Source organism: Emydura macquarii, unplaced genomic scaffold (genome assembly GCF_026122565.2).
Source record: "Emydura macquarii macquarii isolate MOO-44397 ecotype Brisbane River unplaced genomic scaffold, CSIRO-AGI_Emac_v2 contig_1119, whole genome shotgun sequence".
Taxonomy (NCBI): Eukaryota; Metazoa; Chordata; order Testudines; family Chelidae; genus Emydura; species Emydura macquarii.
The window spans coordinates 20,090,835-20,116,719 of record NW_027131256.1 but is presented as its reverse complement, the minus strand read 5'-3'; the positions used below and the strand labels follow the sequence as shown (position 1 = coordinate 20,116,719).

Below are 25,885 nucleotides of genomic sequence, written 5' to 3'. Positions count from 1 at the left end.
CACCTGGTTTTTCATCGGAGATCCAACAGTCCATCCAGGACCTCCCTTTTGATGGGTCAGTCCTGTTTGTGGACCAGACAGACTCTAGGCTGCACATCAAGGATTACAGGGCTATGCTGCGTTCCCTCGGACTTTACATCCCTCCATCCACTAGGCAGCACTTCAAACCTCAGCAGCCACAGAGATTCGGGAGCCAACCAAGAGGAGACCCCTACAGGAAAAAGATCAGGGGATATAAGAGACGCTAAGGCCAATCACTGACTTTGGCCCCCCTGCGTGGGTTCTAGCTGCTACCACCCGGGGGACAAACAAAACTTCTGAAGGTATGCCTGAGGGCGATCTACCAGCCATTACTAGGGATCCATATTCCCACCCAATTTTCATGCTGATGTACCCATTTCCTCCCAGCATGGGCTGCTATAACATCAGACCGTTGGGTTCTAAATACATTAGCAGCTGGGTACACCCTTCAGTTCACCTCGCTTTCACTCTCCCACCCACCTTCCCTGTCCCTCTTCATGGACCCCTCTCACAAGCTACTCCTCACCCAGGAGGTATAAGCACTCTTACATGTGGGCACAGTAGAAAAGGTTCCTTGAGATCTGGAGAGAAGAGGTTTTTATTTCTGCTACTTTTTAATCCTGAAGGCAAAAGGGGGTTTGAGACTCATTCTGGACCTGCAAGGCCTCAACAAGTATCTCAGAAAGTTGAAGTTTTGTATGGTCTCTCTAGCTTTCATCATTTCCTCTCTGGATCCAGGACTGGTATGCCACCCTCAATTTAAAGGACACCTATTTCCATATCTCTATCTTCCAAGCCACAGGAGGTTCCTATGTTTTGTGGTTGGAAGACGGCACTATCAATTCACTGTGCTTCCCTTTGGCCTGTCAACAGCATCATGTGTGTTCATGAAGTGTGTGGTGGTTGTAGCAGCCTTATCTCATAAGTGGGGCATACAAGACTTTCCTTACCTGGATGATTGGCTCATCAGGGGCTACTCAAGTATGCAAGTTCAAAGGAACATCAGAGTCATTTGGACCACCTGCCAAGCACTAGGCCCACTAATAAACGAGGAAAAATCAATGCTCAGACCAGTCCAAAGTATAAAATTTATCAGCACGGTTCTGGACTCCACACTAGCCAGAGCGTTTTTACCAGAAGCCAGATTTCTGGCCATTTTGGATCTTGTAGCCCGAGTGTCAGCCCAATCTCTCACCACAGTGAGGGTATGCCTCAGTCTGCTGGGTCACATGGCAGCATGCATTTATGTGGTCCAGTACGCCAGACTGCACCTCAGGCCCCTGCAAATGTGGTTGGCATCAATGTATTCCCCATCCAGGCACCACCTAGACATGGTCATTATCTTTCCCCTGCATGTACTCATCTCCCTATTGTGCTGGACAAGGTCTCGGCCTGTGCTCAGAGGAGGTCATTCGCAGTCCTTCATCCGATGTTATTGCTGGTGTCAGATGCCTTGGAGTTAGGATGGGGAGACGACCTCGGATCACTTGGGACTTAGGGCCTCTGGATCCAGGATGAGCTGACATTGCATATCAATGTCAGGGAACTCAGGGCAATTTGGCTGCCTTGCGAAGTGTTCCTTCCCCAACTCACCAATAAGGTGGTTCAGGTACTCACAGACAATATGGCCTCGATTGTATTATATCAACAGACAAGGTGGACCAAGGTCCCCGGCCCTTTGTCAGATAGCGTTATGTCTGTGGAACTTCTGTATCGGCCACGGAATTCACCTGGAAGCTGTATATGTCCCAGGCATCAAAAACACATTGGCAGATTGCCTCAGCAGATCCTTTTGCTCTCACCACAAGTGGTTGCTGCACTTGGAAGTAGCCAGAGCCATTTTTCAGAGGTGGACACTTCCCGAGTGCACCTCTTCACCACCAGGAGGAACAGGAAATGCGATCAGTTTCCTTCCCTGGAAGGGCGCAAGAGCGGCTCATTGTCAGACATTTTTCTTCTGCCCTGGTCGGGTGACCTCATGTATGCCTTCCCGCCAATACTGCTGGTCCACAAAGTCCTCATAAAAATCAAGAGAGACAGGGCTCGGGTCATTCTGGTGGCCCCTGCGTGGCCCAGGCAACATTGGTTCGGTATGCTTCTCTAGTTGACCGCCCCGGGGCACTTCCATCAGAACTGGACCTTCTCTCTCAGGACCAGGGCCGCGTTCCATCTGAACCTTGCTTCCCTATACCTGACGACGTGGTTGCTCCATGGCTGAACCTGGAAGAGTGGTCCTGCTCGGTGCAGGTCCAACAGATCCTATTGGGAAGCCGGAAGCCTTCCACCAGGGTCTTACCTGGCAAAGTGGAAACACTTCACCTGCTGGGTAGCCCTTTACAACATCTCGCCTTCCAAATCATCCACCCAAGCTATTTTGGATTACCTGCTCCATTTGAAGCAAGAGGGGTTGGCCTTGTCATCAATCAAGGAACACCTGGTGGCCATATTGGCTTTCCATTTCCCAGTACAAGATAGGACAGTTTTCGAACATTGGATGACAACCAGATTCTTCAAGGGCTTAGAAAGGCTCTTTCTGCAGGTGCAAGACCCAATTCCTCAATGGGGCCTGAACCTTGTCCTCTCCAGGCTCATAGGTCCCTGCTTTGAGCCCCTGGCTTCCTTCTCTCTCCTGCATCTATTGTGGAATGTGGCCTTCTTGGTGACTATCAAGATGGCAAGGAGAGTCTCAGAGATTAGGGCTTTGACCTCTGGACACCTCCCCCCCCCCCACAGTTTTCTACAAGGTCAAGGTACAACTGCGTCCACACCCACCTTTCCTGCCAAAGGTAGTGTCTCATTTCCATGTAAATCAGGATATTTTCCTCCAGTCTTCTTTCTGAAGTCACACAGTTCTTCTGAGGAGAGGTGCCTCCACACTCTTGATGTCAGGAAGGCGGCGCTAGTGTTCTACATCAACAGGACCAAACATTTTCGTCGATCCACACAACTCTTTGTTGCAGTTGCTGAACGGATGTAATGGCTGCCAGTGTCATCTCCGAGAACTTCATCCTGGATCATTGTCTGCATCCAAGCATGCAGTGAGCAGGCAGGAGTCGTACCTCCTGCCTTTTTGACAGCCCACTTGACAAGAGCTCAGGCATCGTCAGCGGCCTTCCTGTCTTAGGTTCCAATCCAGGACATCTGTGGAGCCACAATCTGGTCTTCAGTGAGTACTTTCGTGTCCCATTATGCCATTATGCAGCAGGCCTGGGACGACACAAGCATCGGCAGAGCAGAGTTACAATCAACACATCCATAAACTCTGAGCCATCTCCAGGGACACTGCTGGTAAGTCACAGATAATTGGGAATGGACATGAGCAAGCACTCCAAGAAAAAAGAATACTTGCTTATCTTCATAACTGTTGTTCTTCCAGATGTGTTGCTCATGTCCATTTCACAGTCCATCCTCCTTCCCCTCTGTCGGAGTTCCAGCAGGAAGGAACTGAAAGGAAGGAGGAGGGCCAGCAGCACCCTATATGCTGGTGCATTCGTGCGCCCTGCAGAGGCAGCTAGAGCTGGCCCTACGGGTACCAGTAGGGGGAAGGTTTCTGGCACCGGTGCATGTGGCACACACATACCTAATTGGAATGGACATGAGCAGCATATGTTGAAGAAGAACAGTTAGGAAGGTAAGTAACTGTTCTTTGCCAAGACCTATATCCAGGCCCCCTGGCTTTTGTTTCTTCTGAAGCAACTGACAACCACCCAATGTTTGAAACAGAGCAATGAGCTGTGTTCATTTAATTGCTTTAGTTATGAGTGAGGCAGTCACATGTAGTAGGGAAAACATTGGACTTGGATAGGAGCAGAAAAGTGAAAGAAGAACTAATCTTAAATAACTTCTAATGTATATATTTGTAAGTTGACACATTCTGTTACTTTAGTATTTTATTGCTTGAAGCATTTTAGTTCTCTTTTAAGCTTAGAAAAGAGGAAGGGCTATATGCTGATTCTAAAAAAGGAGCAATACTGTAACCTAAAATGTGACTGCCCTTGAAAACACAATGTGAAATGGCACTGTCAGATAGTATAAATCATAATTATGGGTTTGTCTTTTAAAGTAAATATTTAACTTTTAAAATAAATCTCTACTTTTCCAGATCTAGCTGGTGGCAGAAATCTTCCATGCTGTGCTCTGAGCCACAATGCTACTTAACTGGTCATTAGATCCTGCTTCAGACAGCAGTGGTAGAAGACAGGTGGCCAGCATATAGACTGAGTTACTCAAACTCTGCAGGATTGAGTAGTGGATATATTTGACTAAGTTCTGTGACCTGGGAGATACTTTGGTTATATGGAGGTAGAGGTTGGCTGTTGTGACAGGGTTTCTTTGCTGGCCTATCATCACTCAACAGAGCAGAAGTTTGTTTGTTATTGCATTTTTTTGTTTTTCTTCTCAGAGAGGATTTTTGAAAGGTGCTGGGATGTTCAAGGGAAAAATGTCTTGTAAAGTCCATTATATGCAAACTACTAAGTAAATGGAAATGTTGAATTAGGGCTTTTACACAAATAAAAAAATAGATTCAAAATTAAGGTTTTCAGCCCCTCTGAGCATTGCTGTAGGGACTTCATTCTTGTGTGTATTAAAGTCATAAAGTTTTCTAGCATGCAGCTGATAACTCTTTAGATATAACCACATACTGGAATATTAATAAATTAATCTTACTTGATTAGTATTAGCTTAATTTCATAAGCTTAAACAGGTGACATGTTATGGAGGGTGAACTTACTGTAGGGAGAGGATGTTGAGTAGGACTTGTTCTGAGTAAAAAGTCTGAACTCTTCAAAGGTTGTATAATTGAATGAAGAATGGCCAATGTGACTGGAAAAACTACCAGCTCTGTATCCTCATCCCCACCTAAATGTGAAATCAGAAATCTTATGCAGCTATGAGAATGATCAGCTGCTGTTTGCAGCATGACTGTTTAGTGTGCAACAGGCACACATACACTAATGAATAAGGAAACCAACATGCACAGTCAGACCGTTATTTTCAAATGCTTATAACTTAATTTCAAAAAACATTTTTAGACTTAGAACTCTTATTCTGAGCTATAGATGGTTCAGTTTGAAGCTTTGAAACAAATAGCACTTTCATATCTGCTTAATATCTATTCAGTTACATAACTCAAATTACTGAACACATTTTCTTAAGACTTACCAGAGTAGTTACCTTTTTGCCTGGGACCTGGAATAAGAACTTTAACTTAAAAGATACATTTTTGACAGAGTCATAAAGTTTTGACTGAAAAAAGGTATGGAATGGAATCGCCATGTCTAAGGGTTGTGGTAGTAAGCAACATTGTGGATGTTTACAATTGTAAGGTAATGGTATACATGATATTGGTAGAAATTTTCCAGTTTAGTGCCCAAGTGAATCCATCATATGGGTTTATATAAAACAAAGTACCTTTTTTATTTCACCGAGTCTCTTCAAAGTATGAAAATTTGTTATAAATCATTATATATGGAGTGAGTAGTGATGCTTACCATTAAGAGACTGCATTAGTGTTTTCATAATGAAGGTCCTTTATTAGTTGTTTATAAACATATCAAACACTCATCTTTTGGGCTGAAATATTCCAAATTTGATCTCCTCTTGAAGGTGAATTCTTTAAAAAATGTGAATAAAAAAAGTTCAGCAATTTTCAGGTACCAAAAAATGGGGTCAGGGTAGGAGGGATACTTTGACCATTACTAAAAGAAAAATCTAAGAATAGATATAGCTGTCCAGTGGGGAGTGATAGAAATTTGAAATTTACCATGGAAATGGTCTGTGGGATAGCCATGTAAAGATGTCTGGTAAAGATGCATTTTGAATTGGCAGTGTTAGGATTTTAAAAACGTACTTTCATGCACTTTTTAAAAGTGAACAGCAAGGTTTTTTAATGATACTCTCCTAATGTCCTTTTGAGTGAGTGAGTGAGTGATTCATTTTGAGTGGATTCTCCTTATTTCTAAAGGTGCCCCTCAGAATCCTGACTCACTTTGTATGATGCTTGGAAGAAGGAAGCAATGAGAGCCCTTGCCTCGTTAGTACACATCTCTTGCAGGACATAGCTTTTTATTGCTGTCTAGAAAATAGCTCCACATGATGGAATTTTCTTTGCATTGTCACTTTTCTTTTTTAAAAACTTAGAAATGTCAAATAAACGAAAATATTAAAGTTGCAAAATCAAAGTGCCAAAGGCTTTGATACATGAGCATGCTTTTTCCCCCCCTACAAAATCCCTGCCTCACTCAATGTGCAGTTGGCCTATGTGGAGAGAATGTGGTGAGTGTTCTAATAGATCTTTTATTTTTGGCCAAAAATATTTGCACTTACTATGGTGAATGACTGGAGTAAATTTGAACTTGCAGTGTCACATAGAGTACTCATTAGGCAATATGGCTGATATTTAGTGGATGAGTTAGGGCTTCATGTTCAAAAGTGAGAATAAGAATAAATATTGAAGAATCGTCTTGACACATCATCCAATCTGCGTGTGGAATGAAGCATGAATCCTGTGGGAAAAACAGTATGTGAACATGTAATTTAAAATTGTGATATGATACACAGAATCTTAGAAATAGAGGATTGAAGGGGACCTTGAGAGGTCATCTAGTCCATTTCCCTGCCGTGAAACAGGAGTAAATATACCTAGAACATCCCACACAGATGTTTGTCTAACCTGTTCTTAAAAACCTTCAATGATGGGATTTCACAGCCTCCCTAGATAAACTGTTCCAATGCTTAACTATTCTTATAGTTAGACAATTTTTTCTAATATCTAGAGAACATAATAGAGAACAGTTAATAACTGTCCTGTTTTATTTTTTAAAACTGTTATCAAATTCCCCTTCACCCCCCACTCTTCACTATAATAAACATGCCCATTTCTTTCAACCTTTCCTCTTAGGTCATGTTTTCTAAACGTCTTATCATTTTTGTTGCTTTCCTCTGAACTCTTCTGTTTGTCCACATTCTTCTTAAAATGTGGTGCCCCAAACAGGGCGCGACTCACCGGTGCTAAGCAATGCAAAACAATTACCTCCTGGTGTCTTACTTACAACGCTACTGTTAATACATCCCACAATGACGTTTACCTTTTTCATAACAGCATTGCTTTATTGGCTCATATTAATTTGTGATCCACGATAACCCCCAGATCCTTTTCTGCAGTGCCACTGCCTACCAGTTATTCCCATTTTGTATTTGTGCATTTGATTACATGAAAATTGCATGGATCTTTTTCCTGATTTTGCAACACCTTGTGATATTATTTTTCTTTTAATGTTTATTTGTAATTTAGAAACTGGTCTTAGTACACAGAGGTTAGATTTCGTTGTCAGTGATTTTTCCACTTCTCTCCTCTCTTGTCTCTTACCATTTTGCATCAACTTGTTTTAAAGGATCTGCAACTTGCAGTAATTGTGAAATCACTGAATGAATTGGTCAGGAGGTGAATAAGTCTAAAGGAGTATGTTGAAAATGGGATCTATATACATTAGCTTCAGTGATGGGAAAGGAAATGCAGCCTTAGGTGGCAGTTTTTACACCACCTTGATATGTTATATTTTCTCCCAGTTTTGTCAGTGTGAACATTCTTTAAGGAAGGGAGCTGTGCTAAGGGAGTGCTGATAAATGGTTTATCTCCAAATGGACCCATCAGCTTGAGGAAATACTGCATTTTAAATTAGAGGAAAGAGGGTCACCTGGAGGAATAATCTTTCCTTGATCTATATACATTTAGCACAGTAACCTACTGTGATAATATAGAGGGATACATGTTGTGTACTATACTTTAATTTCCGTCTCCAGGTAATGCATCTGAATTACATTTTAAATGAAAACTTAAATTAGTGTAGTGACCTAGTGTTAGAACCTAGGGTTTAATTTTACTTCTTGGAAGAGTGATATTCCCTTTTTCTTCCCTTTCCTTCCATTTTCTCTCTTGGGGAGCTTTCAGGTAATCTCATATCCTCTAGCCTCTTCTTAATTCTTTTCCTTGTTCCCTCTGTAGTAGTAATGTACCTTATATCCACGAGAAGTTAGTTCTGTTCCTTTGATTATCCAAAAGGGTTTGCTTCCTCTACATTGCTAAAGGATTGGATATGTTGCCTCAAACAAAATACCATTACAGGAAAAGATAGAAATGCAGTACTTAAATTGATAAAACAGATTTTTTTTTATCAGTGTGTCTGCCGCTTCCATTTCAAGGCTACTAGAACAGTAATAAATATTGAACAAACAAAAAAAGTTCATTTTTGTTAAATAAAAAGCTAAAATCTAATTTTGCAGACCTTGTTGGCACTTAACTTCTCTCTTCTCTTGTAAATCATCATGTGGCATCCTCTGTCAGGAGAATACCCTCTCTGCTGGCTCAATTAAGCTACTTATTAGCTTCCCCTCTATATCTTTTAACAGTAGGATTTTGAAGCGCTTTCTGTGGTAAGGACATTCAGTCAGGCTCCATGGACTGAGGCTATGAAGTTAAGTTTTACATTTTAGGGGATAGTTAATTGGTATGTGACATCACTCAGTGGAAAATGATGTAAGCATTTTAGGAAGATAGATGCATAATATTGTTGCTGCTTCCTTTTTTGAACTTTTTGTCCATTTTTCCACCTTTGTGCCTTTTTAATCACCATTAGTGGTCTCTTCAGGAGCAGCAGTAGTATTCTTCACCTGGAAAGGGCTGCAGATGAAAAATAACTAGCACCCTGGTCAGTTTTTTTTGCGGCCAGCTGTCTCTGTGAAGCTTTGCTGTGCTTGAGCGGTCTGTTTAGCTACTGTTGTTGATAGGTCAGATTAGTCAGTGTAATGTCAAATAGATAGGTAGGCTGATTCAGTGCCTCATTCATTGTGGATGATTGACACTCATGGCCCATCTGGAACAATGAATCTTTCGTTTGTTAAGGAAAATTATAGTATTTATACTCTGTACATGTTTTAAAATGAATTAATTACATTTAGCAAAAGTTGTTTTCCCTATTGACGGCAGCAAAAGGCAAATTTGAAACTTAAAAAAAGAGTAGTTGAAATTATTTTTTTCAAACTTTAAACAAAAACAAATGTTTCCTTTTGGGCTCAGACTAGGAATGAGATATTCTAGCCCAAAAGGAGATATTTTAAACAAGTTAGGTATGTATTAAAAGAAGAGTTTAGAATGAAAATGCTTTCTTGGCCTTGATTAGTGTGACTACTAATACAGTACTCTAAAGAATCATTGCAGTTTATCACTCCAAAACTGCAGCCGAGACCTGGTGGTGTCACTCTACCTTGAATTGTTCCTCGGGAGTACAGAATGTTGATGGGGTCATGGCATCAGGCAATGTTCCAATGTTTACCTAACCTCTCCTCATTCACATTTGAGCTGGTTCCTCCATTTCCATTTGTTCATATTGTCACCAAGCTTTGCTATCCCAGCTCTCAGTGATTAGAGTACACCAATTATTTTTGTTGAAAGTCAATGCCTGGAGGGAGTTCTTTGGAAGGAACCAGATTTTCCAAGATCATTGGTGTTTCCTGCCATTTTGTTACTCTCTAGATTTTGACAGTGATATTTTGCAGTAAGGGATTTTCAGAGGCAGAGCTCTTTCTGGACTTCCGCCTCTTAGATGGTGGAATGTGTCCATGCGGTGGATATCTTGGATCATGCGCCTGTTTTTGTATCTCCTTCTTACTGATTATATCCTGCGTCTCTGCTGGTGGTGCAAACCCTGTGAGGCAGTAAGTACAGTGACAGCATGGGAGCTGGTTTCAAGGTCCCTGTGATGATCCCACAGGACAGCTGAGTTCAGTATCAATTTTGTGTGCATGGCTTGAGGGTGACCATGCTGGGGCAAAGTACTCTGCAGTTTAGTAACATAGAGTGATTGCTCATAATTGTTTGGCATCAGCTCCCTGTTTTGTGTTAGCCAGTTTGTGGAGAACACAATTCCTGGAGTTTAATTTCCTTTTTAGCATCTTATCATGCTCTTTGAATATCAGCATTTGGTCTAATGTAATCCCCAGATATATCCAGATGTTCGTAGTGCTCAAGGATTGTACCATCCTTTCAATATAATCTGGAGTTTTTCTTGGCCCGACGGTGTTTCAAGAGGAAGGTGCACACTTCTTGTTGGAATGTCATATGATACAAATGGCAAATACATATGATAGTATTTTTCAACTATACTCAGGGAACTGGTTAAAATGTGCTTGATATTTTCACATCTTTTTGATTGGGTAGTGTTGCTATAATATACATTAAGCAAAGTATTGAGAGATGCCCATGTGGTTTAAGCAGATGGACACTCTTCAAACAATTTGTTAAAAATCACAGCTTTTTTATTCTAACAACTCAGCAATAATTTAACAGAGATCTTGTTGAAATCAATTGTTAGAATGTATTTTTCTATTTCTATAAAATATTAATCTTTTGATCTTGTGTGTGTGTATGAGACTTTTTATAGGGCTATCAAACAATTAAAAAAATTGCAAGATAAAAAAAAGTTGCAGTTTTAATTGCATTGTTAAACAATAATAGAATACCAATTTAAATTTACTATAAATATTTTTGGATGTTTTTCTACATTTTCAAATCTATTGATTTCAGTTACAACACAGAATATAAAGTGTACCATGCTCACTTTATATTACTATTTTTATTACAAATATTTGCACTGTAAAAAGATAAACAAAAGAAATAGTATTTTTCAGTTCACATCATACTAGTACTGTAATGCAATCTCTTTATCATGAAAGAGCAACTAACAAATGTAGAATTTTTCCCCCACATAACTACACTCAAAAACAAAGCAATGTAAATCTTTAGAGCCTACAAGTCATAGCATGAAGGGGCATACAAATATTTTGCATATCTAGCCCATAAATACCTTGTAATACCGGCTACCATAGTGCCATGTGAACACACGTGTTCTCACTTTCAGGTGACATAAGTAAGAAGAGGGCAGCATTATCTCCCTTAAATGTAAACAAATTTGTTTGTCTTAGTGATTGGCTGAACAAGAAGTATGACTGAGTGGACTTGCAGGCTCTAAAGTTTTACACTGTTTTGTTTTTAAATGCAGTTATGTAAAAATTAAAAACATTAATTTTACATTTGTAAGTTGCACTTTCATATAAAGAGATTGCATTAAAGTATTTGTCTGAGGTGAATTGAAAAGTACTATATCTTTATCTTTTTTTACAGTGCAAATATTTGTAGTGAAAATATAAAGTGAGCAATGTATACTTTATTTTCTGTGTGGTAATTGAAATCAATATTTAAAAATGTAGAAAAACATCAAAAATGTATAATAAATTTATATTTGTATTCTATTATTATTTAACAGTGCAATAAAAATGGTGATTAATCGTGACTTTTTTAATCTAGTTAATTTGTTTGCCATTATTCACATACATTAACTGCGATTAATTGACAGTCCTACTTTTTTACGTTCATTTTAAGTTTTGATTTGAATAAGAATATAGATAAAAGATTAATTTCTTCAGCCTGGTATGTTAACTAATTTTTCTCGGTAATACTTTAAAGGCCTGATTTTCCTCCTCCTCCCCCCCAGTGGAGGCTTGGATTGGCCCAGCCTTCACTCTGTATGCAAGTTTGAACCTAAACCCCTGTACTCTTCTCTTTCATTATCAAATGCATATGCAGTTTAGACTCTCAACACCTACATGCACGTTTAATAGAATTTTTGTTTGAAAACCCGTCACCTGCATGTGCAGATGGCTAGTCATGGGAAAGCATACATGCACAAAATGAGGCCAATTAGTGAAAATCAGGTCTCTGAACATATTAAGAACCCAGTGTATTTTGAAGATGTTTAACTTTGATTCTATTTTCACATCTAGATATTTCTTGACTATTTTATTTTCTATTTTGAATATTTTTCTAAACCAATTAAAATTTTTATTTATATATTTCAAATAGGTGAATACAATTTGCTGGAATGATACAGGAGAATATATTTTGTCAGGTTCAGATGACACCAACCTGGTAATTAGCAATCCCTACAGCAGAAAGGTAAGTTTACTTTCTGGATTGTCAATATTTTACTGGTAAGATAAAGCAGTTGTAAATATTAGTTATTTTCGGCAATTTATATATTTTATGGGTCATAGGATTGTTCTTGCTATGTTTTCCCCAAAATCTGTCTGCTCTTGTTAATTTATAGGATGGAAGCATTGCATAGCTGCAGACCACACTGACAACTTGTCAAGAGCCAGAGGGTTTCACTTATAGTAGTTTGCATAAAATGGAGTAGATTGCAGCTACAATTATGAAAGTGTGCCCATGGAGACTGTTCTCTTTCAACTGGGTTTACTATATCTGTCTCTGCTCTAAAATTTGATACATAATTAACACATAAAAATTATACATATGCAAAATGCATAATACTTAATGCACAGTGCAGTATGGACTGTTTATACATGAGAGAGTACAAATGCTAATCCCCCAATAGCATATCCCCTGCTTTCATCCATTCCCTTTTCTAAAACTGGAGACAAGAGAAAAAGCTTTTCAGTGTTCTCGAAAGGTTTGAGAAATCTGGACTTCATTGGTTCAAACTGGAACTAGAGTTCAACTTCCCAAACCTGCCCTCTGTTTTTTTTTACGCAAATAATTGTTGGCTTTTAATGACTCTGCTGATCACAACTGTGGCAGTATCACAGGAGAGAAGTACTGTCAAATAGGCTGTTCTCAAACCATTTTAGACTTCATAAATAACACTTGTGTCTCAGCCCAGAATGTGGAAGTGTTCAAATCAAGATGGAGCACTGCAGGCTGGGACCTGTAGTATCTAGGAGCCTCATCTCCTTATTAAAGATGAAAGTTGTCTGAGTGTTATATTGTAAAATTCATTGGGATGAAAGTTGGCTCCTTTTATACCTTTAAGAATAAATGCAGTAGTTAGAACCAAGTATTTGTACAATGTTGAATTTTTTTCTTCTGACTCACTCTATTATGAATTTCCTTAAGTCAGGAAATTTAGTACATTTGTGGGTGCAACTATAAAGGTACTTTAAAAATGTTTGTAGGTGGCTGGTGCCTTTTTGGTATTTTGGATGAAAGTTATTAAATAGGTTAGATATTATGTATAATGGAAAGCATCCTGAGCTTGTCAGACTTTTTAAAGTACAGCATCTTAATATGCAATGTTTTAATGTAATGAATTGAGAAAGATACGTTGTAACATCTGAAAAGAAGCTCTTTTTTCTTATGTGTCGTCTTGTGGACCAGGCTTATGTCTGGGACAGTCTTAATCTAAATGTAAAAGATGTGGAATAGCTTGGATGGTGGAAAAGCTTTTTAAAATTCACTGCATTCCTAATTAACTGTACATCCTCATACGTGGTGATGAAATGACAGCTTCAAGCAGAAGTCTTTCAGGCTTAAATTTGGTGAAGATAACTGGCACTTATATGGCACTTTTCATCTTCACAGTGCCTTATAAACATTCTTCTTAGTACTTCTGCAGTGTAGGTGTTCTCTCCATTTTATAGTTGGTAAACTGGGACACAGAAAGACCAAGGCCAAACAGCAAATTAGTGTCAGAACTTCCATTAAAACTCAAAAATTCATAGCTTCCAATCTCCTGCACAAACCATTATGATCTAAGTTCCTTTGAATTTTGAGATGCTGCAAATTAAAAGTAGTAATAACTATTTAAATGACACTACAGTATATGTGGGGGAAACAGGAAGATGCTTGTGTCAAACTAAGAGGAGCCAAATGGGAGGTGGGAAGTTCCATGGAGATCTCTGATCTGCCCAATCATGTGTAGTTCATCAGAGGAGCTGCAGTGTAATGACCATCAGTAAGTTCATGAAACAACTTTTCCACTGTAGTAAAATTCTTGTAGCTTATGACTGCATCTCCTTTGTGAAGAATTGTTGGTGTTTTTTAGAACAGATAGGCTCTGTGGCACTTGTCATTCTCTGGGCTTCATCTCACCACAGCAGTGTTCCTGCCCAGCCCCCTCTTTTCTCAGAGGGGATGGGGACCAAACACCATAATAATGTTTGAAAGTTAATATCTGTGTTGGAAGCCAAGTGGGGAAATAGGCAGTTAGAAGGGCATAGAGACTTAGACAAGCACACCTGTCTCTTCACTTGCCCATCCATGTAAGGTGCTGTAGTGGGAGAATGGTTGTAGGGTGAGGTCTGGGGGGCCATCCATGCCTCCCGTCATCTCTTTTCCCCCACCTACCATTAATGCCCCTTGGCCTTAGAGAAATATCTTTTTCTCTACTGCTGGTGCTAGTCTGATAAACCTCTTCTGGTTCTCCAGACCAGTATTTCTGCTGGCAGAGTGCAGGTCATTTTGTTGTGGAGTAAGGGGCCTCAGAAACAGAATTGGTAGTTCTGCTGTTGACTTAAATTCAGCTGCAAGCCTCCCCTTTCCCCTGCCTCTTTTTATGTTGGGAGGAAATGGAACAGGGGAGAAAATTACAACTGGACTGTCTGATAGGGGCTGTCCCCCTAAAGTACCTCCCATGGCTGATAAATCTCCTGTAATTTATTAGGAAGGGATATAGGTTAGTCAGACTGCTGTAGGGAGGAGGGAAGAAATTCCCCAAAGCCAAGGGGGATGTTAATGGGGGTGTTGGTGAATGAACAGTTTTGGGTCAGAGCAAGAGGTACTTAACGCAATAAATACTGCAGATTAAATATAATTTAACACTTAATGATCAGTCAACTTAAAAATCAAACTTCTGGCTTTCTGGATGTAATTTTCTTACGTATTATTGCTGCTGAAGTCAACACTTAAGTTTCCTATGCTTGAAAGATCAGAGGAATTACTTTTTCTGGTTTTGGTTTATGTTGTGTAAAGCCAATTTTACTGTTTCCCCTATTTATGTGGGTCTTTTACATGGCAACAGAGGAGAGAGAAGTTTTAAACATAAGAAAGTATAATTGTGATGGTATGCAGAACCCCCGGGGTATCACCTGGGAGCTGGAATACCACTGAACCCTCGGTCTGACCAGCTTCGGCTCCCTCTCACTCTGTGACGCTATGACAAGCCACCAACTCCTGGCACCTATTGCACCTACATAGCCCTCCACAGGTAAGGACCACACTCAGTTCAGTTCAATGAACGCTTTCTAGCAACTCACAAACCAACAATAGAGAAACTCCAGGACTGCAACATAATACGGTCTGCCCTGGTCAAAAAGCCTGACCAGTGAAGATCGTTATCTAGACCACTTTTCTCTCAAAGTGAAAGAAATGTGCACCAGCTTTTGTTACTGAGCAGTTTGTCTAAATATTTCATTTAAAGACACACTGTTTAAAATAAAACATTAAACAAGTTTATTAACTACAGAAAAATAGATTTTAAGTGATTATAAGTGGCAAGTGTAAAGTGATCAAAGGTAGTTACCAAATGAAATAAAAATAAGATTGCAATCTAAGTTCTACACACTAACAAGCTCTTGAATTAGCAATGTCTCATCCTTGTTAATTAGTACAAGTAGTCTTTTAAATATAGGCTGCGCAACCTTCCCTGCCTGGAACTCCTCTCCCCCCTTTCAAAGTCCTTTTGTTTTCCAGATGATATTTCAGATGTTCAGTTGAATGGGAGTGAAGCCAACTGATGTCACACTCCCCCTTTTATAGTCTGTTTCAGCTTGCTAGAACATGCATGTGATGGCTGCTTCCCATTCATCAAGCAACCCCATTATGAATGTGCTTCCTACAGCAAAGTCTTCACTGTAAACAATTCCTGTTAGTGGAATCTGTTCTTGAATGTGTGACAGCCAGTAACACTGTCTGGCCACTCCATTCTTGTGCCTGAAAGGCTGTTTGTGGGAGTTTCCCACCTTGCAACATGTTCTCGTAGCATTTTTACAACAATATTTTATAACTTCACATACTGTGGTAGCTCATACAATCCAAAAGGATATTAATGTTCAGCAGTTCAAGACTTTTAAAATAATACCAAACAAAGCATACCTTGTACAGAACATATTATAATTATATGACATTGGTGAGTATGGGGTTTTTGGGGTATTTTCAGACACAGGGTGTCACAATCATAAAACCACAGAAGCTAGCAGAGGGACTTCAGGGTTGCTGTGTGATGTACCTGAAACTACTTTTAAAACTTAATGTTTGAAGCTGACTATATTTCAAATTGATGGTGACCATTTTAATTATAAGGTCTGTGTAAGTGAATTCAAAACCACTGCTCTGTCTTAGATAGGAGAAGGCTAAGTAAAGTTATTGGTTTAACAAATCGATTTAAAAATTGATCTAGTGAAACCTGTACAGATAGCTAATGTAGAAGCACTTGATCTAAATTGATGAAAGCAAAGGTTAAACTGGTTAAGGCAGTAACTTGCCTAGTATAGACAAGCCCTAGGCTTCTAGCTCTCACCAGCTAAGCTTTTTTATATCAAGAGTTAACCTAAAAACATTTTTATATCAAAGGTGGTATCTGCTGGGCTTGTAATTCAGGGTTGGGTGAGTGGAGAGAATGCTTATCTTTACAGCCTGGTAGTTAATGCCCAACAATAAGTAGGAGTTTGATTCACGGCTTATAGCATTGTGTCATCACCTCCCAAATTAGTAGAACCCTGGGCTGAGTGTTCAGAGAGAATGAAATGCAGGAAGTAGGGGATGTATAAATGTAAATGCATTATTATGCCTTTTCCTTTTTATTTTGACTCTTTCTTTCCATTTTCTTTCATTTGAAAATATTTGTTTTACCAGTCAGAGCAACCGCCTCTCCATTTCCTGTTCTTATTGTGTCTTATTTATGTTCTATTTTTCCCTATGCCTATACTTTCCCTTCTTGACTTTCTTTTGCTTCATTCTGTCCTGCGTCTTACTATCTTCTCCCTTTTCTCTCCCCTCCTTCCACCCCTGACAGACAGACAGAATTTAACTCACTCTTGGCTGGGTATCTTTCAAAAACAGGTACTTTGCTAAGGGTAATTTAATTAGAAAAAATTTCAAGTCCTTTGAAACCAGCTGACATTTCTGGCTGAATATTTACAAGAGCAAGATATGGTCTTATTTTGTATTTCAGTGCATTATGCAGAAATAACACAAACCTCTACGTTGCATAATACCTAGGTACATTATGAGGTTTTTCACTTTCCTCAAGAGCAGTAGAATATTGGCCACTCTCAGAGGCAAGATATTGGGCTAATGAGCCACTGATTTGATCAGATATGGCAAATCCTATATTCTTAAACTTAGGAACAAAGTTTAAAATCTAACACCAGTATACAATTCTGTTGCAATAGTGATAAATATCATAATACAGGGATGGCCCAACTATTTGATATACCAGCTGCAAAACCTAACCATGCTGTCAGAAGAGAAGGCCTATTTCATGCATTTAATAAAAATGGAACCACTGTGAAGAGAGGGTGAAATCCACTCCTCCCTACTAGCAAATACAAGAAGAGGGTCCCTGACTGGGTTACCACTCATACAGATTTTCTTTTTAATATAATCATGGAGAGGAGGAATAATACATCTTGAACACAAAGCATAACACTATCTAGTCTGCATTTTGAATTTAGTGTTGTGTTTTGTATAGTTATTTAAAGTCTCACAGACAACTACATACATTTATACTTTTAGAGCATCTTTCATGCTAAATGATTTCCATACTTATAGATGAATGCAACTGATTATTAGTGTTACAGTTACCCTCTTTGATCTTGGTTAGGGAATGTAGGTGTGACTTGTGAAATGCAACTGATTATTTATTTGTCTTACAATACACCTACATTCCGTAGCCAAGATCAGGGAGGGCTGCATTGTGCTAAACATTCTATAAACACATAAGAGAGAGTCACTTCCTTGAAGTTTTTATAGTTGAAATCACCAAGATAGACAAAAGATGGCAGAAAAGAAAGATTATCCATCTTTTACAGATGGAGAACCAAGGCATCGAGTACACAACTTGCCCAATGTCACACAGGAAGTCTGTAGTAGAGCTGGGAACTGAACCCAGATCTTTTGAGCCTCCTTTCCTCCCATCCCCAATCAAGAGTCTTAACCTCTCTGGTTGTGGAGTACAAGGTGACACTAGATAGACAAACCAGCATATAGTGCATAGCAGGTAGAAATTTGGCTAATAATACCAGGGCAACCCATATTTTTATTAAAAATGCCACTGGTTCTTTCATATCCACATACAGTTGAGAAGACCTTAGTTTTTGAGAACTTGTGAGCAAGATCCTTACTTAGTAAATACTATGGAATTCAATTTATATTCGGAAGGATGAAAGTTAAGTTGATGTATTTGAATCTGGGTTACCAGGAGGGCCAAGTATTTCAAATCTGTTTAGACCACTAAACTATAAACAAAAACTTAACAGGTCCAAGTACAACTTTGGAACACACAACTGCAAAGTATAGAATAGGATCTTATTTGAGGAAGAATCTATAGGATGTCATCCTCACCTCCTCTAACCTAGCTTGGGGGATGGATGGCTGTTAAATTCAGTTTGCTCTCCTTTAATTTGTAAATTTAGAATATTGACACTTTTGAAGTACACAGTTTAGATTTGATGGAATCTTTTCTTGAAAATATTTTAAAATAAAAATGTTGCTCTGCAGGTGAATTCTGAAGTGGAGTTAGGGTAGGACCATTGAAAGAATCTTAGAGTAAGCCATGGCAGTCTGGACTACTATCTAGGAATAATGTTAAATATTTAAATTACCCAAAGCCAGCCACTTAAGTGAGCCATCATCCAGTATAGTTAACCCACTGCAAAGATGCTGCAACTATGCCCTCCCAGACAGACTCCTTCGCACTCCCACTTGCCTTTTAGTTTGAATCTCTTACCTGTGTCCGTGTAGTTCCTGATGCTGTCTGTTTTTCTACTTCTTGTCCTGCAGTTATGTTGATACACTAGATGGTTTTGAGTGTAATTCCTGCTGTGACTTACAGATGCAAACCTTTTGAGCCACGTTAATTGCACTTCCGAAGTGGCTGAAAAATATACTGGGGGACCTGGGATGGTATTGGTGCTGCATGTAGTGCTAAACTGTAGAAAATACACATTGACTTTTTCTTTAAGCTTTGTAAACCAAGAAGTGGGAAACTCAAGTCTGAGGGGTATTAATTTCTAGCTCCAAATCAATATGAAGATTGTAGTATTGCACAACATGCTAGGCACTTTACAAACATTAGGAATATTTTATAGGCAAAGGGGATCAGGGTTTTTTCTTTCTTCTATGTCCGCAATTGCTCCTTTGCCTAGCCACAGTTCCTATTCTTAAACCCTTGACTATTTTGTTTTTTAAATTTCTTTGGTGTCTTAAAATAGTATCTGAATTTAGTTTTTTATTAGTTTTCCTAGAAATATGTATTTTTTTAACGTCCTATTACTACAGTTAACCTAATACTATTCATTATAATTGTCTTCTCTTGTTGAGAGCCTCCCTCCCGTTTACTATTAAGAGATGTCCTTGTGCTTTTCGTAAGATGAAATGGCAGTATGGAAACCCAGTGATTCTAGTGATCCTAGTGCCCTCCCTTGAGTCAGCAAAAATGTAACCACTGCCATTCTCAAATCCAGCTACATTCAGGTCCAATCTTGTCCCCAGACTGCATGATGTAAAAGTGTAAACTCTGAGAAAGATATGTTTAATGGATATTGGTTGGTTAGTGAAGTTGGGTTCCTCTGAAGTATCTCTAGCTCTCATGGGTTGCAGCCTTTATAGGTTGCTACCCTTAGAAGAACCTGGAGTGGTGCTGGCAGAGGAAGAACACTGGAGGTTCATTTTGCTAATTGCTGTGGCTGGATGAGAAAAGCTCAAAGAGGAATCAGTAGTCATGTTCCTCTCTTCCCCATCTTCTGCTTCTGATGGAAATGATTCTCTTAGCAGCCTGCACCCCCTAATGAAAAGGCTTTTAGCAGGTTAGAGAAAGGATGGCAGGGCATGACTCCTGCATTCTGGTTCTGCCTGTGACTTGTAGTGTGGTCTTGTAAAAAGAACATACCACACTATGCCTGTTTAGCCGTCTATTAAATACAGCTAAAGTCTTTTTGGGGGTCATCAAATGAAAGACTATTAAAATCTAAAGTATCTTTGGATATCCCACACTTGCTGCTTCTTGACTGTAAGATTAGAGTACTATCTCTGTATTTAGGAGGATAAAAATAATGCCATGAGTGCCTCAGGAAGGTCTTTGCTTCTGTTTGGAAAGCACCGAGTAGATTGTGCATGTTACTGGGAATGACGTCCAAAAGATTTGCCACATCTTAAGCAGCACAATTATTGCTAATGCATGCTTCTAGTACTAACCCTCACCTCGTCCCCCACAGTGTCATTCTGATTTCTTTTCTTGCTCTCCTCACACACCTGAATCCCAGATTTCACATTAGGGTTGAACCATCTTGATAACTTTTCAATGACCTTGTATAAGTATCTTTCTTAAATCTTCCACTATTGTACTACTAGTAGTACAGTTCATAAAGGTGTTAGATGATGGATAAAAAATGCCTGCTACAATTTGTGGAACTGCAGTGGTGTGAGATTTTAAGAGTATAGATGAGGCCCATATGTATGGCTTTCTTCTTACCTAGAGTATTCATTCATCATGTTTTGCTGCTAGTCCACTGGAAGGTTGGTGGCTCAAACTTTGATTCATGTCTGTCAGCTAGTTTGCAAATAGAAGGCCTTCAGCTTGCATTGAGTATTCTTCCTCACCTCAACCAAGGAACCATTTGAGTTCCTACAGTTGCGTGTAACTAATATTTCAAAATTAGTATTGACCCAAACTAAGCAATATGGTGGAATATGAACTAAAGATGCAGCTGATAATGCATGCCAATGTGTGAGTGATAAATATTAACTTTTTTTTGTTCTTTTGGAAAAAAAATACTAGTGATATAAATTATCAAATTCCTACAAAAAGGAACCAGGTTAAAAACACCTATTACACTATTTCGTCAGGTTTAGTTACAATTTAGCAAAATAAAAAGTGAAACCAAGCTTTTTAAATTTAGAACATATGCAACTCACAAAAAATGTGTAATCAAAGGCAAGCCCTCTTAGTAGTTACACAGTATATCTTGGGAGGATGAAAATATGCATACATAGTAGAATTCCCTGCCAGTCCATTTGGCGTTCTAACATAATATTCACTTAGCTTGAATGGGCCATAGGTTTCTATTGCTTGAGAGACCCAGAGTGAAAAAAAAATGTTAATAAGCTTTCTAATATAACTGCAAATTCTAATGCAAAAGGCCCTCTTGATTTTACTTATTCATGGACACCTGTGATGAACTTTTCTGAGTGGGATCTTCTTTTCTTATTCTGCTTCAAGCATGTAATGCTTCAAACTAAGAACTAATTTTCTGTATCTAAACATTTATTTGTATTAGACAAATGACACTACACAGCAAGAAAATGCAGGTTACTTAAGATCTAGCTGAGGCAAGAACTCTGAGTTACTAGGCAGTAGATATACACTAGGAAAATGATGGAATTTAGATTGGGTTTGTCTAGCATGTGTTAGCTAAGCCCCATGTAAACTCAACCATTTTTCCTAGTGACAACAAAGCCTTAATTGTGTTATGAAGCCCTTCTCAATAATAAGGGCTATGATGGGCACAGAATTACTACTACTCGTTGATGGAAGAAGGGAGTCTAGAACTCATGGTTGTCGGATTCCTAGCCCAGTGCACATTTAGGAGAAAGAGGTTCAGTTCTGTGTAGCATGCTGAAGCGCAAGACTGGGGAGCATGTTCAGTGCAGATGAACTGTTGTGATTTTTAGCATCAGACCATTAGGAAGCTCAACTTAGTATAACGCAGACCGCAAAAGATGATTTTTTTGACGATCAAGAACTTTGCCAAATCCAAATACATGTTCATGGGAATAGCAAAAGACACCTTCCTGACTCTAGGACTTTCTCTTTGCCAAATTTCAAAGTCTATGAGGTGTGGGAGAGCTTAAAAAAAATTCTGAAAATTTATTTTTATAATGGAGAGTGTTAGGCAACTTTAGTATAGGGGTTGCTGCCACTTCCCTAGGATGAGTTTAGATTTGTTTTCATTCTTCCTTCTAAATTTCCTATTTGTCATCTTTAGACTGGGCACCTTATCTAAATTGTCAGATCTTTCAAAGACTATTCTAATAGATTCAGGGCTAAATATTTTAAGTAAGATAATGAAAATAACTGCTCTGAGGAAGTTACCCAACTGGATGTTTGATTTGCTTCCAAACTGTGTTTTTAGCTGCTTTCAATTCCGAAAGTCCTTCTTCCTAGGCATCACTTACAAAATGGGTATTGCTGAGAAACCCATCCTACATGTTTGCAGTGTCCAGCGTGACTTTAAAATCTATAGTGTGTTTATTCCTAAATGCATGCTGGTTTTAGCATAAAGCTTCCAATAGATATGATGTGGTATTTAAGATTCATATCTTAAAGAAGTAAGAAGTGAATAGCAAACAAATACTTCTGCTACTTCATGTGTTCCTTCCACTCCATCTCTGGATGTAGAGATTTGTAAATAAAACTGGTGACTTCCGTTTTTACCTTTTTTAAAAAAAAAAAGGTAAAATGCCTGTATTATAGTACAGTGAAGAATTTAGATACAACAAATAAAGATTTTAATTTAACTTAATAGGAGCTATAATTCAAATAGAATTTAAAAAAAAAAGTGTATTCATCCTTATATATTGCTGCTAGAAGTAGGATATTTATAAATAGGAGCACAAGAAATGTGCAAACCAGAGGATTGCTTCTTGATTTAGGAATTCTGTCCTAAAGTTTCGCTGTCCAATAAGCCCCAATTTAAAGTTTTGCACTTCCATTATTCCCACTTCAATTGATTTTCTGTGTAATACCTAAGCAATTGCAAAATTATAAATGTGAAATGTAGAGTTTTTTGATTACCTATCAACTCCTGTAGAAAAAGTCTGAAGTATTTCAGGCCTTAGTTTTGCCTAGGAGGCCAAATGTTGCACTGAAGTAAGCCTTTTGCTGCTGTTTATTTAAAAAACAAAAAACAAAAAAAAGAAGCAACTGTGTGGTGGTGGCTGGCAATGAAATACAGCTTAGCCCCACATATTAAATCCTCTCTCCTCTTTCTCTAGCTGTTCACAAACAGCTTTTGTGGCATGTTCCTCTTATTTCCTTCTCTGTCAGCACAATAGATAGAGCAGCAAGGGATAGGTGAAGGAGAGGCTAGCAATATTAACTCAGGCAGGGAGGGAGTGGCAATGTTCAATCCCTTATGGTACTGCTGTACAAGAAGTGTAGCTAGGGATGCAAGGGACTGGGACAGATGAAGCTGAGAGCTTTCTCCCTTCAGTGAAAGCATAGAGCAGTGCTGAGAGCTGCACATACTCAGCCCTTTTTGGGGCAGAATCAGGATCTCCCCAGAATCTGAGTGCAGGCACAGCCCCATCGCAGAGCTGCACCTCAGTTTCAGAAGCGGCACCAGGATCTCAACTGGAGAAACCTGAGGTAGAGGGAAGGGAGGGTAATCAGCTTTGATTGAAAAGAAGGCAACAGGTAGGGCCCATGACCAAGGAAGAAAGAGGAGCAGGGGTGGCTGTGACCTGGTGAAGGGGATAGCATATAACTGGCCAGTCAGGGAAGGGGAGGTGGGAAGCAGAGCAAAGGGAGGCTGCTTTTCCTTTTTGGGGAAGGAGTAGGGGAGCAGTGGTGGAAGTTATGACAGAGAAGTTATTAGGGAATAGAGAAAAGCCCCATATTATGTAGTTTGTTGATTTGTATGTGGGAGATCAGATATGATTTGGTGTGGAGTCAGAAATATTTCTTTCATGGGGAGTGAGGGAGTCAGAACCACCACTTATTTTGAGTATTAGCTGCAACTTAGCTAAAGTGTTTTAATTAGGGTTGTCAAACGATTAAAAAGTATAATTGCAGTTAGTCGTGAGGTTAAAAATAGTTTTGATTAATTGCAGTTTTAATCGCACTTGTTAAACAATACTAGAATACCAATTTAAATTTATTATAAATATTTTTGGATATTTTTCTACATTTTCAAATATATTGATTTCAATTACAACACAGAATACAAAGTGTACAGTGCTCACTATATTATTTTTATTACAAATATTTGCACTGTAAAAAAGATAAAATAGTATTTTTCAATTCACCTCATATAAGTACTATAGTGCAATCTCTTTATTGTGGAAGTGCAATTTACAAATGTAGAATTTTTTAAAGTGATATATTTTTAACACTTGCATAAATCTTTTTTAAAAGTTTGAAGTAATGCTTTTAAAAACAAAGTAATAATTTATAGAGAAACTTGATTTCCGCAGGGCTTTCTTTGATTAAGGGAAATGGTGGAAAGCTTTAGAAGCCCTTGTCATATTGTAAGTATCTTTTATTAACATGAGAATGAGACCATGGCTAGAAAAAAATAAAACTGTTAGTCTGGTTTCATTGTTAGAGGTGGGAGAAATAAAGTAAATCTAAGTGGAAAAGCATATGTAGTTTTTTAATTATGTTCAGTTTTAATATTCTAAACTAAGGTGTGTTAGGAAATGTAATCATACCCAATATTTTGCTACAAAATATTAAGACTGTATAAAATATTATGGGAAAATGAATAGCATTGCATTGTTAAATTGTACTGTGTATATATGATTTAAAAAAATTAATTGCTGAATTAAATGTGTGTCATGCAAAAATGTTTGGTAATAAACTAATAGCCAAACCTGGACTTTTTACTGCCCCACAGTTGTGATGTTAGGTAGAGATGCTGTATAACCCACCATAATATTTTTTTCAGTTCTACTTTTTAATATGATTTTTCTCTTTCATAATTTGTGCTGTTTTACCTTTGGGATGACTTTAGGACAGTACATTTTAAAAGTATATAGTGTGCTCATGTTAGATTTCTATGATCTCTTTAGGTGGTCTAAGCTGTCACTGCTGGCTGACTAGTGGCCCATTACCACTTCATGTAATGCTGCCTTTTCATGCTTCAGGATGCTCTTTCAAAAAGATTTTTAGGGCAGTGGTCCTCCAACTCCTTCATTTTGTAGACCATTTTGAGAGAGAACAAGATCAGACATGTGCCTCTTGTATATCATCTTATCTCCCAATCCATTCCTTTCTCACGGTATTTTCTTTGGTCTACAGACAACAAATTGTGTATGTTACAGGCACTCTGTGCTGTGGAACTTTGGGATTATTGGCTTAAAGTGTATTTTATTTTTCCAGGCTTTGCAATTTGTTTTGAAACCTTTCTTGTTTGATTTGTAGGTTTTAACAACCATTCGCTCAGGACACAGAGCAAATATTTTTAGTGCGAAATTCTTACCATGCACCAATGACAAGCAGATTGTGTCCTGTTCCGGAGATGGAGTAATTTTTTATACTAACGTTGAGCAAGATGCAGAGACCAACAGACAATGCCAATTTACGTGCCATCATGGAACTACCTATGAGGTACTGTATATCACCTCTGTACGAAAGCACAAAATTTATCTAACACATGAAGTTAATGGAAGATGTTTCTAAAATATCCTACACTGAGTTGAAAATCTCAACCACAGTGTATTTTCAGTAGTTGATTTTGTTCAGAGTTAAGGTAGCCTATTTTATGTAGAAGTGAAGGAGATGACAGCTTTTGTGTTGTCATTGTGGATACCAGTAAGGTAACAGAAAAGGTAAAGGTGAAATCCTGGTTATTGGTTTTCAGGGTAGATTGAGGATTCAACTAGTGGTTCTCTGACTCTTCTGTGGTTATGTGGTGGTATATGCAATTCATCAGCTTTTACTGTTTTGAAAACCAAATTCTGTGGTAGAATGTTTGTAAAGCATTTTGGGATAGAAAGGTACTTTATAAATGTATAATTTATTTACATATTATTACTTTACCTAAAGCCTATCTTGTACTTGAATAATGAAGCAGA

At 38.5% G+C, this 25,885-nt stretch overlaps 1 protein-coding gene across 4 annotated transcripts in view; it reads left to right on the top strand.

Moving 5' to 3' along the window:
• Positions 1 to 25,885, top strand: part of DCAF6 (DDB1 and CUL4 associated factor 6) — a 162,523-nt gene that overhangs the window by 34,122 nt on the left and 102,516 nt on the right. For all 4 annotated transcript variants that reach the window (XM_067546273.1, XM_067546272.1, XM_067546271.1 and 1 more), the window contains exons 3-4: positions 11,939 to 12,031; positions 25,233 to 25,418. In XM_067546273.1, the coding sequence (XP_067402374.1) occupies positions 11,939 to 12,031; positions 25,233 to 25,418 (279 nt within the window). The remainder of the gene's footprint in view (positions 1 to 11,938; positions 12,032 to 25,232; positions 25,419 to 25,885) is intronic.